This window comes from Pseudorasbora parva, chromosome 5, assembly GCF_024679245.1.
Source record: "Pseudorasbora parva isolate DD20220531a chromosome 5, ASM2467924v1, whole genome shotgun sequence".
NCBI classification, from domain to species: Eukaryota; Metazoa; Chordata; class Actinopteri; order Cypriniformes; family Gobionidae; genus Pseudorasbora; species Pseudorasbora parva.
In genome coordinates, this window is record NC_090176.1 from 28,326,937 (window position 1) to 28,343,902 (window position 16,966).

A 16,966-nucleotide genomic window follows, 5' to 3' on the forward strand; every position below is an offset into this window, starting at 1 on the left:
GACTAGAGGCTGTTCTCTTGTTCTTTTCAGAGAATGGCGCATGAGAGACAAAATATTTTTCTCTCGAAACGTTTATTGGCATGTGTAAAGGGTATTGAAGGTTCATCATTTAAAGAAATATAAATGTAAATCCAAGCTGAGAGAAAAAGGGGGTCAAATGTTATTTTAATTTCTATTCTTATGTTGGGTACTGTGGATTTAATTAAACAACGGACATGTAGCACAAAAATATTAATGAAATTTTAAGCTTGAAATAGCTGATTAATATGACAGAAACTCTTTTAGAGCGATGCTTTGAAAACTGTCTGAATTGTCAGTTTGAGATGAGCACAAAAAGAAACTAGAACAGGACTGTGGCCTCTCATTACTTGTTTGCTTTCATCTGATATCTTTTGATGATGGAATCTGGAAAATGATCAGTCGTAAATGGATGAGGGTTTTGCACACAGGCTTTACGTGAGCTATTTGCAGGATGGAACTGTTGCTGGTCCAGTTTCTATTTATTTAAAGATAATTTATGGGAAATGCACTTTAAATGGTGTTTGCATTGCTGTACATCTTGCGTTCTTTATTCTTTCATCCATTATTTGTCTCTAGCGAGCGCTCAGTATTCATTATCTATCTCAAATCGTCATACAGTCAGCACTCCAGTAAATGTTCTTGAATTATATCAGCCATGATAACGCATGCAATCAACCTTCCTTCATGTGCATTCGGTATTCCTCTCCAATTAAACCATGATTCACATGCAGATAAGGCATGCAGACATGAATATGTAACTTGTCGGAGTAGCGTTAGTACTGTTTCATTTGCCTTTTGATTACAGTGTTTGCGGCACACTGAGATGTTCACAGAAATAATAGAACAGCAATGTAATAGTACAACAATGGCTCCATCTGAATGTTAATCCTGAAGCTTTCCTCTGAACATTTTAAAATCCCCCCAAAATTGGGTTCTTTTCCCCCAATCACACACTTTGAGATACCAGCTTTGAAAAATGCCTTTCTTTGAAACTTAAGCTGGTTTTCATTTTAGTCCATTTGAATGCATATGTGATACACTTATATTTTATGTATTTATCCAAAGCAGATTGCTTTCAAGGTGAATATTTTTTCTCAGTTTGTGCATTTCTTGGGAATCAAACCCACTACCTGTTTTTTTTCCTCTTTATATTAAAATGCAATCTATTCCTGTGATGACACACCTGATTTTTCATCAATCATTGTTCCAGTGTTCAGTGTCACTAGCCTGACAAGCCAGACCCACATCAAGATGTTTGGTCTGGAAACTCACCACTGACAGCTCAATCCGAGGAGCGGGATAAACGGTTGTCTTTCAAACTCTCTCTGCATGCAATTGGATAGCGCTACAACCAACCAGAGCAACGTGAAGCAGAGCTTGTTGATAGATTAAACATTCGCTGTATCCGGTCGGTAAAACTCTGAACACATTTTCCCTTTTTAAGAATGACTTCAGTGCCGTTCTTTGTTCTGATTCGAAAAGGCCGCCGTTCGCCAGTTTCTGTGTTTACTAGTATGCAAGTGCAACTCGGCTGTCACTTTGTTAAGCCCCGCCCACCGACTCTATAGATGATGTGATTGGCCTGACCAGTTTGGTTTTTACAGCTGAGAAGTGTATTGAGAGTTGCTAGACGACACTCGCTGCAGATTAGATTTGCTGCCGCTAGGGTGCGTCTAGATTTCTAGGCTACAGTGTCACATGATCCTTTAGAAATCATTCTGTTAATTTGATGCTTAAAAGGGATAGTTGAAGAATGTTAGAAATAAGGCAGATAGAGCAACTATTGACTACCATAGTATTTTTTCCCTACTATGGTAGTCAACGGTTGCTCTGTCTGCTTTGTTTCAAACATTCTTCTTAATAACTTCTTTTGTTCTGCAAAACAGAGAAATTCATACAAGTTTGGAACAACTTCAAAGTGACTAAATGATGACAGAATTTTCATTTTTGGGTGAACTTTCCCTTAAAAGGGTTAGTTCACCCAAAAATTAAAAATCTCTCATTATTACTTACCCTCATGTCGTTCGACACCCGTAAGACCTCCGTTTATCTTTGGAACACAAATGAAGATATTTTTGTTGAAATCCGAGGGCTCAAAAAGGCCTTCATTGACACCAATGACATTTCCTCGCTCAAGACCCATAAAAGGCACTAAAGACGTCGTTACAAAGCCCATCTCACTACAGTGACTCAGTAACTCATTTTATGAAGCGACGAGAATAGTTTTTGTGTGCAAAAAAACTAAATAACGACTTATATAGTGATGGGCCGAATTCAAAACAATGTTTCTCATGGTTATGAATCAGCGTATTGATCCATGATTCGGATCGCCAATGTCACGTGATTTAAGCATTGTAGCAGTTTGACACGTGATCCGAATCAAAAAAAAAAAAAATTGTGTTCAAAAGAATAGCATTTGTCTTGAAATAGATATATTTTGTGGCACTATAAGTGTATTTTCCTGTTATCACTTTAAAGCTGCTTTGAAACAATCTGTATTGTATAAAGCACTATATAAGTAAAGGTGATTTATTGCAACTTTCATCAAATTAATGCATCCTTGCTGAAAAGAAGTATTATTTTCTTTAAAAACAATCTTGACCCCAAATGTTTAAACAGTATGTAATAATTTATATATAGCTATAATCACTTTTAAGTGATTGTATTAAAGTATGATATAAATAAATACGTGTGTTTTAAGCCAATGCGGGCATTTGAAGAGAAATACATGCTGCTGTTTTAAACAGTATGCTTAAGCAACGTCGAAAAGTATTTAGCACATGCCACTTCAGTGCTGCTTTCTCTCGGTCTTGATCTCTTTCACCAAACCAAATACCCAGTGGAATGAATGTCAAAAGACTTTTTGTTTTTTTGTGTGTGCAAGTTTCACTAGATTTGTAAAGCTGAAGAACCTGATGAGAGTTTTAAAAAAACATTTCCAGGGAGGGAGTTTTATCCTAACACCACATCAAAGAACATTCCTCCCAGTGTTAAGATTACCAAAACATGCTTTGAAACTTTTTTGTGTGTGTGAAAAGAAGAGCGTATAGTGTCCCATTCCAAATGATTTAACCTCTCCCTGTTAAAACCGTATTTCATTCTAGAATCCAAAGTATGTCGCACTGAAGTTCTTAAACTTTGGTGAGGTAACATTGTTCTCTAAAAGCTCACACCAAAACACAAAAATTGAAAGGAAGAACATCAGAAAAAGTAAAACATACCCCTTTGCTCTTGTATTCCCCCCTTCCCCATTATGAACCAAATGCTAGCCAACCTTGTGACATTTCCATGAGCCAGCTGGGGGGCAAAGCATGTGCCCCACCATCTGGGCTGATGGGATGGAAGCGGACACGCTTCACCTGATGCGATATTCACCAGAAGCTCACAGGACAGGAACCTCAGGCATTCCCTCACTCTGTCCAGCACACAGGTTAACAATTGGCTAGCACTGGGACTGATGCCAAGATTCCCAATTTTAGAAAATGTAGGGATCGATAGCAGATGTGGAATTAAGTCACTTAGCCAACGAGTGGCTAGATAACCTTTGACTGAATTTGATATGTAGGTCCTTTAACCACTTTTTCACATGTGTTAAATCTGGCATTGTGTGCCATGGGGGACATTTTACTACCCATCATTCTAACACAAGATATCATAGATATAACATTATGATCTCTGGTCTGGTGGTTCATGTCTTTTCTTCATGCTCCTCTGGTCTTTATTTTCCACATTGTGCCGTGATGCTTGATGCTGCCTTCTAGCTGTTATTTTCATTCCTAGGTTTTCATGCTCAGTGTTTATTGGAGAAAAGGCTGATCTTGCCATCAAAAGGTCTGTGCTTCACAATAGAATACCGGATTGAATTCTGCCATGTATCTGCGAGCTACTTCATCTTGCTGTGTTGCAAGCCTCATCGTTTCATCCTTTTCTCTTTCAGAGCTTCTGTAGAAGAATGTCAGTATACTCATTTAATCTCAAATACCAAAATCATCAGCTCTGTTTCAAAACATCCATCTTTTCAACATCCAGTTCATCCTGTGCTGCATTATAACAAAGTTATGATTTCTAATCATCTTTTTTTCTTTTAGATCCCCAAAACAACACACCTACCTGAGACATTTGATTTTATTCTGGCACTGATATAGATGGGAAGCAGAAATGCTTTTGCTGGGAGACAGAAAGCAATTTGTTGGCATTATTAAGTCAGATCTCTTTGTAGAGCTGTGTTTGTTTTGGTGAAGTGCAGGCTGCCTAATTAGGGAGCGAGTGATGCCAATCTCCCGTACAGCTCCGTGCATGCAGAGGCCACGGAATGACAGCTGTTCAAAAGCTATTAGGAGGAAATGCTGACCAATAATGCTGAAAAATGATAGCTGGCAGAGTAGCCAAAACGAAACTCATCTCACAGGCGTGGAAAGTGCGAAAATGACAATAGACATTCATCATAATCTATTCGCATTACCAAAATACCATTTTTTAATCCATTTAGTGATGTCTTGCAGTGTGTTCATCAGAGTTGAGGGCGTCTAATTGAAGACATGTCGTTTAGTAATGAATTGTTCTGAAATTATCACATTAAGGCCAGACATATTCAGAATCGTCATGCGCATTCAAATCAACGGGGCACGTGGCCCCAATAGAGTCATGTTGATTTCGAATGTAGCTTCCAAAAGACAATCCCTTTGATAACTCATTTCCACGAATACTGACAAAATTAATATACCCCCCAAATTTGTCACAATTTGGTGAATTTGGTAAGAAAAACATGACATTTAACTGATATCATGCAGAATGAGTTTCGCATGCAGGTGGTTGGGGAATCCGTTCAAAATTTTACCAGACAAAGAGTTTTAGCATATGTGACCCTGGACCATAAACCCCTGGTCATTTCATATACAGTTGCACAAGTATATTGGACAATTAGGATATTAAGTAAATATCATGTTCCATGAAGATATTTTGTAATTTTCTGCCATATATAGTAATATGCATTGCCAAGGACTTAATCAAAACAAAATCAGCTTTCAGATGGTGAATAAATGTTTGTACTGTAAAGCCATGTGCATTGTGCAGCATGTTAAGGACTATATCTATCTATCTATCTATCTATCTATCTATCTATCTATCTATCTATCTATCTATCTATCTATCTATCTATCTATCTATCTATCTATCTATCTATCTATCTATCTATCTATCTATCTATCTATCTATCTATCTATCTATCTATCTCTCTCTCTCTCTCTCTCTCTCTCTCTCTCTCTCTCTCTCTCTCTCTCTCTCTCTCTCTCTCTCTCTCTCTCTCTCTCTATATATATATATATATATATATATATATATATATATATATATATATATATATATATATATATGTATGTATGTAGTTTGGTCCCCAAACTAAATTTTTACCAAAAAATGTATATTATATCAGGATTTGTACCCCACCCCCATGCACACAATAAAATGACACCACTAAAATGACACTGATGACTCACAGGAAGACGTATCAGAACTGTCAGTGACAACAGGCGCATTGCTGAGCATATTCCAAAAAACAATCAGATGAAAAATTGCACTAAAGATGTTTAAAAGGTTTTTTTTTTTGTTTTACAATATATTGTTGCACTGTTGCACATGTAAAAATACTAGGTATTGTATGGCTGTCTTTAATTATGAGCAACGGTGCCCTCAGGGTGTGTAACATGCTGCTTTACATCCTTAGCTTGAGTCTCATCAACAGCTTGGGTGATGATAAGAATTAACTTGGCTAGGTTTCATAATGTGGGTGACCTTCTCTTGATCAATTTAGCAATTGTTTTGGTAATAAGATCCCTATAGTTTTCTGGCAAATAATTAGCATGAACCTCTTTTATTTCAAGTGAAGTTGGCATGATGATCACTACTAAGGTTTGCCGCATATTATGAAATATATATATATATATATATATATATATATATATATATATATATATATATATATATATATATATATATATATATATATATATATATATATATATATATTGCAGCTGTGTATTAAAGGAATGATTAAAGGGGAGATTAAAAAAAAAATCTGAAGAGCGTAAATGGATAGCAGTTTTCATTGACTTTGAAATAAGGGTTAATGTTAAAGGCCTGGCTACAATTTCTACTTAAAATCTTTGGATAGAATAATGTATTAAGGCATAGATTAATGTTCCTATTAGGCTTCATGATGCATATCTGTCACAAAAAGAATTCCTGCTCAATCTGCATGGGAAGGTCATGTTCTCATTTGGTCTTTCTGGACCTGTATTCTCATGCTATCTGCTGGGCCAGCAAGTGTTCATGCAGAGCTGCTGCTTTAAGACATTACTTATGTTTTCAAAAAGAGACCACACACACCACTAATGACAGTCCCCACACTAGCGCTGAAAAGAAAAAGGGAAAAAAAGGAAAATAAAAAAAAGTTTGGACCTTTTTTTAGATGGCCGATGCTGTTCCGTTTCTGGCACAAGCTTGCACAAGCTGTTACTGGAATAAGACAATGTCTGTTACTGGCACAGGCTGGTTACGCTGGCTATTGTAGCAGGTAGACCATGTCAACCTGAGTAGCCTGCCAAAACCAGCATGAATGTCGCCAAAACATAAGGCCATCTGAAGGCCTTTTCACTCCTAGACCGAGAGAGTTCAAAGACTGATTTCATCCAATTTCATCCAAAAAAAATTAAAACAAAAACCTGACTGACTGATCAATGAGATATAAGCTTTTGGTCACATTTCCCAAGCCACTGTGGCTGCACAAGTCACCTCACTGGTGACACTAGAGCGATTTTGCCGACACCAGCAATGTAGTCCCTTCCCTTCGTCACTGCTAATAATAAATGTGCATATAAATTAGTTATGCATAAAGATATTCCTGCAATGCTGCTCTTTAACTTGTATAATGCACACAAAATAAATATATTTCTCATACTGCAAACTCAGAAATTTTGCAGCATTTTATAAACTAATTGCACTTTGTCTTTTATTATATTTGCAATATTGATATACAGTCAAACCTAAATTTATTCAGACACCTTTAACATTTTCTCACATTTATTTATAGTTCAGAAAATGGTAATAAAATAAGACAAGAACTCAACAAATTGATCTTGATAATGTCAGATAACTTTGATAGAAAGATGTGTAATGGATTACAGTCAGCCAATCAGCTGTCAGCTGTTGTCTGAATACTTTTGGTCCCAAATTTTGATCAATTTCATGGTAGTCCACTAGGATTGTTGGGGTATAATATGTCACAGTTTACTTTATTTTGTGATTGAAGTATAGTTTTCAGGTAATCTGGTGTCTGAAAAAATGTTTGGTTTGACTGTACCTTAAATAGTCTATATTGTTATACCTGTTTTTTTTTTTTTTTGTAATGTAATAGTGTAATTATATGACTGTACCTTGTAATATGAAATAACATGAAATAACAATAACAAATAACATGAAATTACAGTAAATTTACATTTAGCAGACGCTTTTATCCAAAGCAACTTACAAGGAGTATAGGAAGCGATCTGTCATAAAGAGGCGAAGAAACACAAAAAGTGCCCTATAAATACAAAGATTTGGATATTACTAAGAGTAGCAAAAACCAGAAAAGGGAGGGAAAAGAGAGAGAGAGAGAAAAAAAAACATATATACTATATACATATATACATATGCACATATGTATACTGTTTACCCATCTGTAATTTATCTTCGGTGTCACATGATCCATCAGTAATCGTTCTAATATGCTGATTTTCTGCTCAAGAAACATTTTTCATTATTATTAATATTGAAAACAGCTTAACAGCTTACTGACCCCAAACTTTCGAGCAGTAGTGTACTGGTATCCTGCGAAATGTTATTTAACCTAGATGGTTTGTAATTTAAATGGTTGCCAACTGAACCAGTTTAGTTGATCTGTTCGGGATTTTTAAGCAGAGACCACTACTGTAATGTGCGTTTTCTTTTTATCTATACTGTTTGATATATTTGAGTATATGTATATTTGTCTCTTATAATCTCAGTGACAGCGATGGCTGAGAGACAATACTGGAGCTGTTATTTGTTTAACCTGCATTTTAGTGCTGAGAGTGTGTTAAAAACACTGAGCTCAGATAGGCAGGCGGTGTAGCTTTTCTTTTCTCTAATCAGCTCGCCTGCCAGCAGTCTCAGTTGTACCCTAGAACTAAACAAGTACTTTTTACTGAATCACTTTTTATTTATTTATTTTTTAACCTCAACAAATTGGTATTTTAGTCTTAACATTGAGTGTTGACCTTTTGGCTACACTGAATGCTTACAAAGGTCAAAAGATTGTTAGAGTTTGACGCAGCCAGACACTTTATGACATGCTGGCGACCACAAGTGCCCTCGTTAATCTGCTGACAATTGTGAAATATAATTAATGCAGCCAGCATCTGTTTGGGCTGCAGTCTGTGACAGTGGGAGTCAATGATGTTAAAGATGGATGGCTCGCTCTAGACGGATGCTGATAGAATCAGATATTGAGAGCTTTCATTTCCCAGCAAGTGCAGGAGTGAGAAAGCATTTTATGCTCATTCATTGAGAGCAGGGTAATACAATTGCATTGATAATAAATACATATTTATATTCATATATAGAGGGACAGTTTTTGGCAATTAATCTTTTGCTAACACAAACATACAGTACAAACACAAAAGCCACTTGAGCTTATTGAAGATGTTCATTCTGTGGTGATTAGAAGAGAAATGAGAGCAGGGTTCATGAGAAACGCTGAATTATCAGCCAACATGTAAATGAAGACCAGATCCAAGCACAAGTACTAACTGAAAGGGCCTGGGGTCTCATTTATATAGCTTGAGTACGCACAAAACAGGGCTGGAAACGTACGTATGCCAGTTCCCACGCAAAGGCTATATCTATAAAAAACAAACTTTACGGGAGAATGTGCGCACCTTTAAGCAAACTTTGAGCTGTGCGTACGCACATTCTGGAGACAAAGGAAACTGGCGACAGAGATGGTGAAGTCGTGAACTTAAATTAGATTGTAGGAAATAAATGTGAGAAGAATGATTATAAGAATTAATTAATTACATTTTATTTTCACTCCATTTCATACGTTATATCCACATTGTCATGAAGATTAAATCCAACAGTGTTATTGTGCTGATTGTTTTAGGCTATATGCATCTAGTAAAATACAAACGTAATTCAGAATGTATTAAAATAATATAGGCTATCGCTGCCTTACAGTCACATCGTCTACAACGGGAGCGCAGGAGGAGATGGCGCAACACGCGACTAGCCTACATGTGATAGCTATAGAATAGCATAAAATACCCTTTTATTAGAGAACTGCACAACACAGTGTAAAAACTAAATATTATCCTTAGGCTACATGTAAGTCGTCATATAAGTCATCTGTGTCGCCAGTTCCCTTTGTCTCCAGAATGTGCGTAAGCACAGCTCAAAGTTTGCTTAAAGGTGCGCACATTCTACCGTCAAGTTTGTTTTTTATAGATCACAACCTTTGCGTGGGAACTGGCGTACATACGTTTCCCGCCCTGTTTTGTGCGTATGCACGCTTTATAAATGAGACCCCCTGGTCAAAGGGTTAAATCTTAAAAGGGTTTGAATGGTGCCATTAGGGCATGTGACAGTGTCATCGGCATAATCCCTGAGGAGATCTGATGTGTTACGGCTGATATGTAATGTACACGGTGGGAGAATAAGATGCTCAGATGTATGAAAACAGCTTGATCCTCTTCATTTGGCTGTTAAATCAGTATTACAGACATCTGCTCCCATACATGAGTGCAGTCACGTCAGGTCCCGCAGAGGGGTTTTTGCAGCAATGGAATGATATGTTACCTCATCTGCAGTTAATCTTTGTTTCTTCATCGAGCTGAAAACATTGTTCGGCTCCCTCTAGCCTGGACACTATTTGAAACCGAATGGATTTGCTAAATGAACACAGCTCTCGACCCGCAGATGGCTGGAATGCAGTGATTATTGTAATCGTTTGGCGGCCAGTTTTCACTCTGTCCTCGCTCTACAGCAGATTAGAGTTTCTTGCTGTGCACTGGCGTGGAGACGAGGAACAATAGGGAGAGAGTTGGAGTCCAAGCAGATCTGCTCCCCTGCCTTATCCCGGATCAGCGGCCTGTGAGTGCTGACATGCTCAGATCGCTGTACTCATAATCTGCCACTCCATGCTGGAGGCACAGTAATCCTAAACGCAGCTCAACGAGCACACAGGGAGAGCCGGGGCGGCCACAGGCCTCTCTAAAGGGTTCTTGTCATCGCCCTTGTAAGTTTGTGCAGTAATACCGCATGAACTTGTACGTTATGATTCCTTTCATCCAAAGGTGCCGATTGGGTCAATAATTTGCACTAAATGCAATGTGAATTAACATGTCTCTCTCTAACTGCACATTACACTAAGCAACTCGGGTCTCCCTACTAGGATTTTTTTCCATCATTACCTTGTGTATGCAATACTGTCGGATGCACAGGCTGATTCAACCATTCTCTCCACTAAAGCATGATGATAAGTTTCAATTAAAAAGACTACTTACTGTATTATGATAATAATATACTTTAAAAGAATATAGTTAAAGGGATAGTTCACCGCAAAATGAAAATTCTGTCATTAATTACTTGCCCTAATGTCGTTCGACACCCGTAAGACCTCCGTTCATCTTCGGAACACAAATTAAGATATTTTTGTTTAGTACCAAAACACCGGATAGTATACTGGTTTTGCTTTTGTTGGGGGGAAAGTAGAGCATTCGTGCTTGCGGTTGCCAGATTTCAGTCATTTAAAACCCCAATCAGAGCTTTTCTGTGAAAAGAACTTGAAAAGCTCTGATTGGGAAAAGCTTTTCAAGCTTCAGAGCTTGAAAAGAACACGTATACTATCCGGTGCTTTCCCTAAACATTTGCAATCTGGCATTCCTATGCATGCGAGCTCTCTCTCACGCGCGGATGATCACCAATAAACAAGTAGGCTGCATTTTAGCAATCTCCATTTTGAGATGTTCTGCTTAAAGTGTCATTCAGTCTGTCTGTGTTTTGTCAGGACGATCAGAACTCACGAGCCGCTTCGCTGAACAGCTGAACTTCTGTGTGCTGTGAGCTGCTGAAATAAGCCAATCAGAGCAGAGCTCAACATTAATATTCATGACTCTTCCAAATAAGGCCAAAACAGAGCATTACATCCTAGGGACAATTTCTAGGGTTGTAAATGGACCTGTAAAACTGTATCTGGACAATTTTTGCCTTTAAATAAGCCACATGCCCTCTATGTAGAACAATTTGACATATTGTTTCAACTCAGTCATAATATTCTTTAATAGAGCCCTCCATGGTCTCTCTCCTTCAATCACAGGCGTTCTGGTGACTCAATATATCCAAGAAGTGCTTACGAGGTGTCAATCATAGCACCCCTGGTTTTCTTTGGATAAAGTCAATGCCTTGCCAATGCCTTGCCAGCTAAAATTTGATTAATGGACATAGTAACCAATCAAAAGGTGTCATTGTAAACAGCATTGGTGAATACTAATGCTGACATTTCCATGGGCTGCATCCGAAACCTGGAAAATGTTGCCTTCGGAGGACGCATTTCAAGGCAGGAAGGCATCAAGCCATGTCTGAATCTAATGTTTGCTTCACTTCCTGTCTCCTGAGATACCTCCCTCTGATTGATTTTTTGCCTTTGATATCCCACAATCCTGTGCTTTCCATTCAGTGACAGTTGAGCTGGGAAAAAAAGATGGCTTCCGAAAGTTGCGTTTGCTGGTTTGTTTGTGTGTAAAGGTATGTTTTTTTAACCAAAATGTTCCACTTCTGATGTCATTTCTAGCGAGAAATTACTAATGCAGTTATTAAATATTTGTTTAGTTCTCACCAAAGCTCTCTCTGTTTTGCTGTACAACCTTAACAATAAAGGTGCCAAGAAGAACCAAAAATGGGTTTTCACAGTGATGCCATAGAAGAACCATGATTGGTTTTCCCCAAAGAACCGTTTTGTGAAAGGTTCTTTAAAGAAAAAAGAAAAATCGAACCATTTTATAGTAAACTTTTTGCACTACAGAGAACCTTTCGTGCAATAGAAAGATTATTTGGATATTAAAGGTTCTTCATGGAACCATATATCCTACCAAAGAACCATTTAAGAACCTTTATTTTTAAGAGTGTAGATCATTAAATTGTTAAACTGCCTTAGAAGTCTGTCTGGAATTAATTTCGTGAGGTGCCTTCATGCACAAAACACTGCCTTACAAGCCATTGCCTGATAAGGCAGCGAGGCAACGAGTCAGTTACCTAGGTTTTCGGACACAGCCCACGCGCGTCTGTCAGTTTGAGCCAAGCCTGCAGCACTCTTGTAAATAACTGAAGCCTCCGCGCCTCGATCGCCCCCCGTTTTGGTCCCAGTATAGCTCAAAACCCCCGCCCCTCCGTGTTTTCTAATGGATGCGAGATAAACTAAACAATCAAATTACACTTCATATCATTTTTTTCCCAAAGTTGATTTCTGTCATTTTTGGCAGTTTTAATCAAGATAATGTTAGTTCAAGTGTTCGTTTTTTAAATAAGCTTAGTTTTAGTTAGTTATTTGATGCTATAAAAATGGGGGTGTGACATCATGATTGACAGCTGAGATCGACGGCTTCTCTGAGTGAAGTTGTCACTGAGGCCCCAACAGACTTTTTTCATGATTTACGCACACACCTTAGCGCAGCTCGCGGACTGTATGACAGACAGTTCTTATCAACTAAATTATTTTTTTACACTTTGTAAATTCTGTAAATAGTTGTTTTAGTTTTTTAGTAACTATATATTTTAATCAGCAGTTTATTGCAGATTTATTTTAACAAAAAACTACACTTTATAATTACAAATGTTCTGAAATAAACGGCCTACATTTAGTATAATGTGTGTTAACAGTCATGAAGGTGCGCTTTCTTTAAGTGCACCTAAGTCCCCTTTTATTTCATTAATGTTGTATTATCTTCTTTCAGGTGACTCTTCACAATAATAATAATAAAAAAAAGTTTCCGCCCAGTTTAACAGACGAGGCTTAAGCCTAGTTCCAGGCTAACATGCATGCTTGAGATGTTTTAACTGAAAGCTACTTGTACTATATATTTAAGATGTCAGTGCCATTCCTTTGTCTTAAGACAAAGACATTTTTTTTTTCTGAGGCATGTTTATAAAATCTACTTAAAGCCGCACTTGGCTACTTTTGCTCTCGGGGTCCCCCTACAGTTTGGAAAAAATAATGTCCTCAACTACTGTCGTAAGATCTGTCATCCTACAACAGGGGATGCCATCGCGCGTGCATTTGTTGACATGACAACCCTGATAGCCCTGAAATAGTGATGCGTGGGTCGTCTCATAACCCGCGGACCCCGTATGTCTATTTAATGGTCGCGGGTGCGCGGCGGGTTGTAAAAATATATACAGTGGTGCGGTGCGGGCCAAATAACTTCATAAAAGTGGCGCCGCGGGTCGGTGCAGCACTAACAGTTCCCCTGAACACTGCAAGAGGAGTTCAGAGTTCTTCTGGCGTCGCATGTGAAATGTCTTCATCCCAGGTAACGTTACAGTCAGTGGCATGTTTCAGCATGTCATATGAATATAATTTCATGGGTTTTATTTTTTTCAAACGCCAAATAATCACGATGCTCACGTTTACAAGCCAGCGTCATTATAGTAGTCTATTGGTTACCGTTTTACAGAATCTATATGATACTTCAGTTCAATGTTTGAGTGGTAGCTCACCATAACAAGTATGACAGCATCACTCGGGCACGCCTCCTTCAGCTCACGCCGACGAGCAAACGCTGGTCACATGTTGATCCTCGTCCTGCCTTTAATCCCATCACTTTTTCGTTTCCTCTTATTGCTTTCCTCCAACAAAACCTTTTCTTTCTTATTTGTCTCTGCTGCTTCGGACATGACTATATTATCCGACAAACAAAGTTGGGCTCGCACGTCCGAATTTAAGGAAGTGTGGGTGTTGGTGGAAGTGACGTATATGCCGTAAAGCTGTCGAATTTTGTAGTTCTTTTTGTTCTCGGGTTACTACCCGAAACCCGAAGTTTAAAAGTACGATTAAAAACGATACAGACCCCATCAGGCTATGGCAGACGTGTCATTCAACCTATTGTAAGTCGATTTATCATCACAAGAGTCTTAAAAAATATATTATGAAGGTTGAAAAGTTACCTAGTGCTGCTTTAAAAGTCCTACTAAAGCCTAATCCTGGCTTAATCTAAACATTGTCTGTGAAACTAGGTCTTCATGTGGTAAACTTTTTAAAAAAAAATGCACCAAACTTATGCAGCTATTAATGCTTTGATGTGAAGACAAAAATATCTATATTCCTAGTAAATGCCACTGTTGCCAAATTACAGTTATTTACTGTTAAATGTCAGTGTCATCATCATCTGACAAAAATACTCAAAACCCGAATTCCCTTAATTGGATGAAAGTTCATTATTCTAATTTTAGGAATTTATGCAGATTGAGAAATTGTAAGGTCTGCTTAAATAAGAGCATTTTCTTTTCAAATGATTAACGCTTCATGACAGCTTTCAGGAAAGAGTTCTTGTTTTCTGCAGTTGTTGGTATCACAAGAAATCTGCAAAGGTCAAGAGAGCTTGAACAGACGAATATGATACAGAGAAGAGATTCAGACACTGCGATGACTTCACATATGTATGAAGGTCAAAAGTGGTTAGCGCTTAGCAGGAGGTTAATAGCTGAACATATGTTGTCTAAATTTAAAAGGAGGGGTTATCTGGAGCGTGCGGCATTTGTCTGTGAGGCTTTTTGTGATTGAAGTACTTTTTTATATATCTGACCCTGAGAACTTACAGCAACTGATGACTATCATTTCATTATGTTTATAGCTATCAATTTATTTAAGTGCCCTTCCAAGCCTTTGACTCTCGGATGTAACTCTGGACGGGGCAAACAAGTACATCAGAATGTTTCTGAATGAAAAAGTCTTTGTGGAATGCAACACCGGTAGGGAGCTAAACAAGAAATCCCATGTGTAATTATTGATATTCAATTACCTTTTCATATCTCTTGCTTCCTGCCTCAAGGCCTTTGCTTGCAATGCAAAGTAATTCACATCATTTGGGGAGCTGTAAAAAAAAAAAAAAAACACAGTGAAAAAAGCTGAGCATCTTTAGCAGACACACAGGAGAAGATTCGAGATGGGTTTGTCGACATGCTTATTAAATTCATTTTGATTTTCATCATTGATTAAAACATGGGGTTGCCTTTACAGTTCAAAATGCCATTTGTTTAATAGTAAGTTTTAAAGAATTTGTGTCCTGGAGCCATATGAGCTCTTATTGAGGACACTTCATGTAGGACATTAGTTCTATAGTGGTAACTTTCATTGACCTTGCAAAAGCATATTTATTTTATGGGCTTTTAATATTTGTATTTTTTTGTTTTTGTTTTGTTGTTGTTGTAATTTTTAAAGATTTTTTTTATTTTTTGTACAATAGCATAAATAGGTGATTTATTGTCTTGAACTTTACATGTACATAGCGCATAACCTTTTAAAGTCAAGACCCCTACTGGGTTTTAACCCTAATTATGATACTTTCACTAAAGTACAGAGGTATATTTTGCTGTTGCCATAGAGATAACCTTCAGCAGTTGCTTTCTTGACCCAGAAACCTATTTTCTCTCCATCTCATTTTGGCTTCTGACCACCTCTTTTTTTATTTTATTACAAAGATCATACAACCTTTAAAGCATGTAAAGCCATGTCAGCGTCAACCCTTGTGTCATTTTATTCAAATAATTGCTCAATTTTATTTAATCTGAGATCTGTACATTGATTTCATTTTTCACAGGTCAAATATACAGGCCTGAACTCAGTTATAAAAAGCTTTACTCAGTTATTCAGACTCTCGACATGTAGAGACTAGCCTACAGGTGTAATATCAAAATAAAGATGGATTTGCCAAGAAGTTCACACTATCAGAAATATTTAATGGATGTATTAGTGAAGAGATTAATCTCACCTGTCTGATAGAAGATTATCTCAACAGTGAAGGATGCGTCTGTACAACATCTGTTACACATATGTGAGTAGAGAGGTTTATTTTCATGTTTGCTAATATTTGTCTGTTTTATATTTGTTGTGTTATCCAGACAGCTGTGATGGATCTCTGGCATCTCTTCTGCCTGCAACCTCCTTTCAGAGCTCTTCACATTTCTCAGACAGCCGGGCTGCATACTTTGCCAAGCTAAACAAAAGAGATGGTAAGTTTAAGTTCTTGTTTATTTGTTAATTTATTCATATATGTGTCAGTTTTGGAGACAAAATCAACAATGTCTAGGAAATGTTATTGAATCCTTTTGTTTACGAACCCTTTGAACCTCTTCTGCATATGAAAGATTTCCAAAAGTCCTATTCAAAATGTGACACTGAAGACTGGAGTAATGGCTCCTGAAAGTTCATCTTTGCCATCACATGAATAAGTTACATTTGAAATTACATCCAATTATTTTACATTGTAATTACTATATAACAATATGGTTGTCATACTTTATTTCTAATCAAATAAATGCAGCCTTGGCAAGCATAAGCATAAACATGAAAAATAAGCACTTAGATCATTTACAGACAATACAGGCAATTTACTAAGGAGATATATATATATAGTTATAATGCGTTTTAACAGTTATTGAGATTTAGCCAAGAAACTTGGTACAGTTTGCGAAAGTTTCAAAAAATTATATTAATCTCAAATATTTATTGACAGTGGTGGTCCAAAGTTGCTCAGAATGTGCTCTACGATATGGTATAAATGTTGTGGCTGTGTGTGAAAAATCATGTGATATACAAACCTTTAGACATGTGAAAAACGCAAAGGCCGATTTTCAAAGATTTCTCACAGGCCTCTAGGGC

At 37.4% G+C, this 16,966-nt stretch overlaps 1 protein-coding gene across 1 annotated transcript in view; it reads left to right on the plus strand.

Moving 5' to 3' along the window:
- cntnap5a (contactin associated protein family member 5a) overlaps positions 1-16,966 on the plus strand; it is a 109,657-nt gene that overhangs the window by 4,937 nt on the left and 87,754 nt on the right. Inside the window, exon 2 of the mRNA XM_067443764.1 lies at positions 16,207-16,317. Coding sequence (XP_067299865.1) covers positions 16,207-16,317 — 111 coding nt within the window. The remainder of the gene's footprint in view (positions 1-16,206; positions 16,318-16,966) is intronic.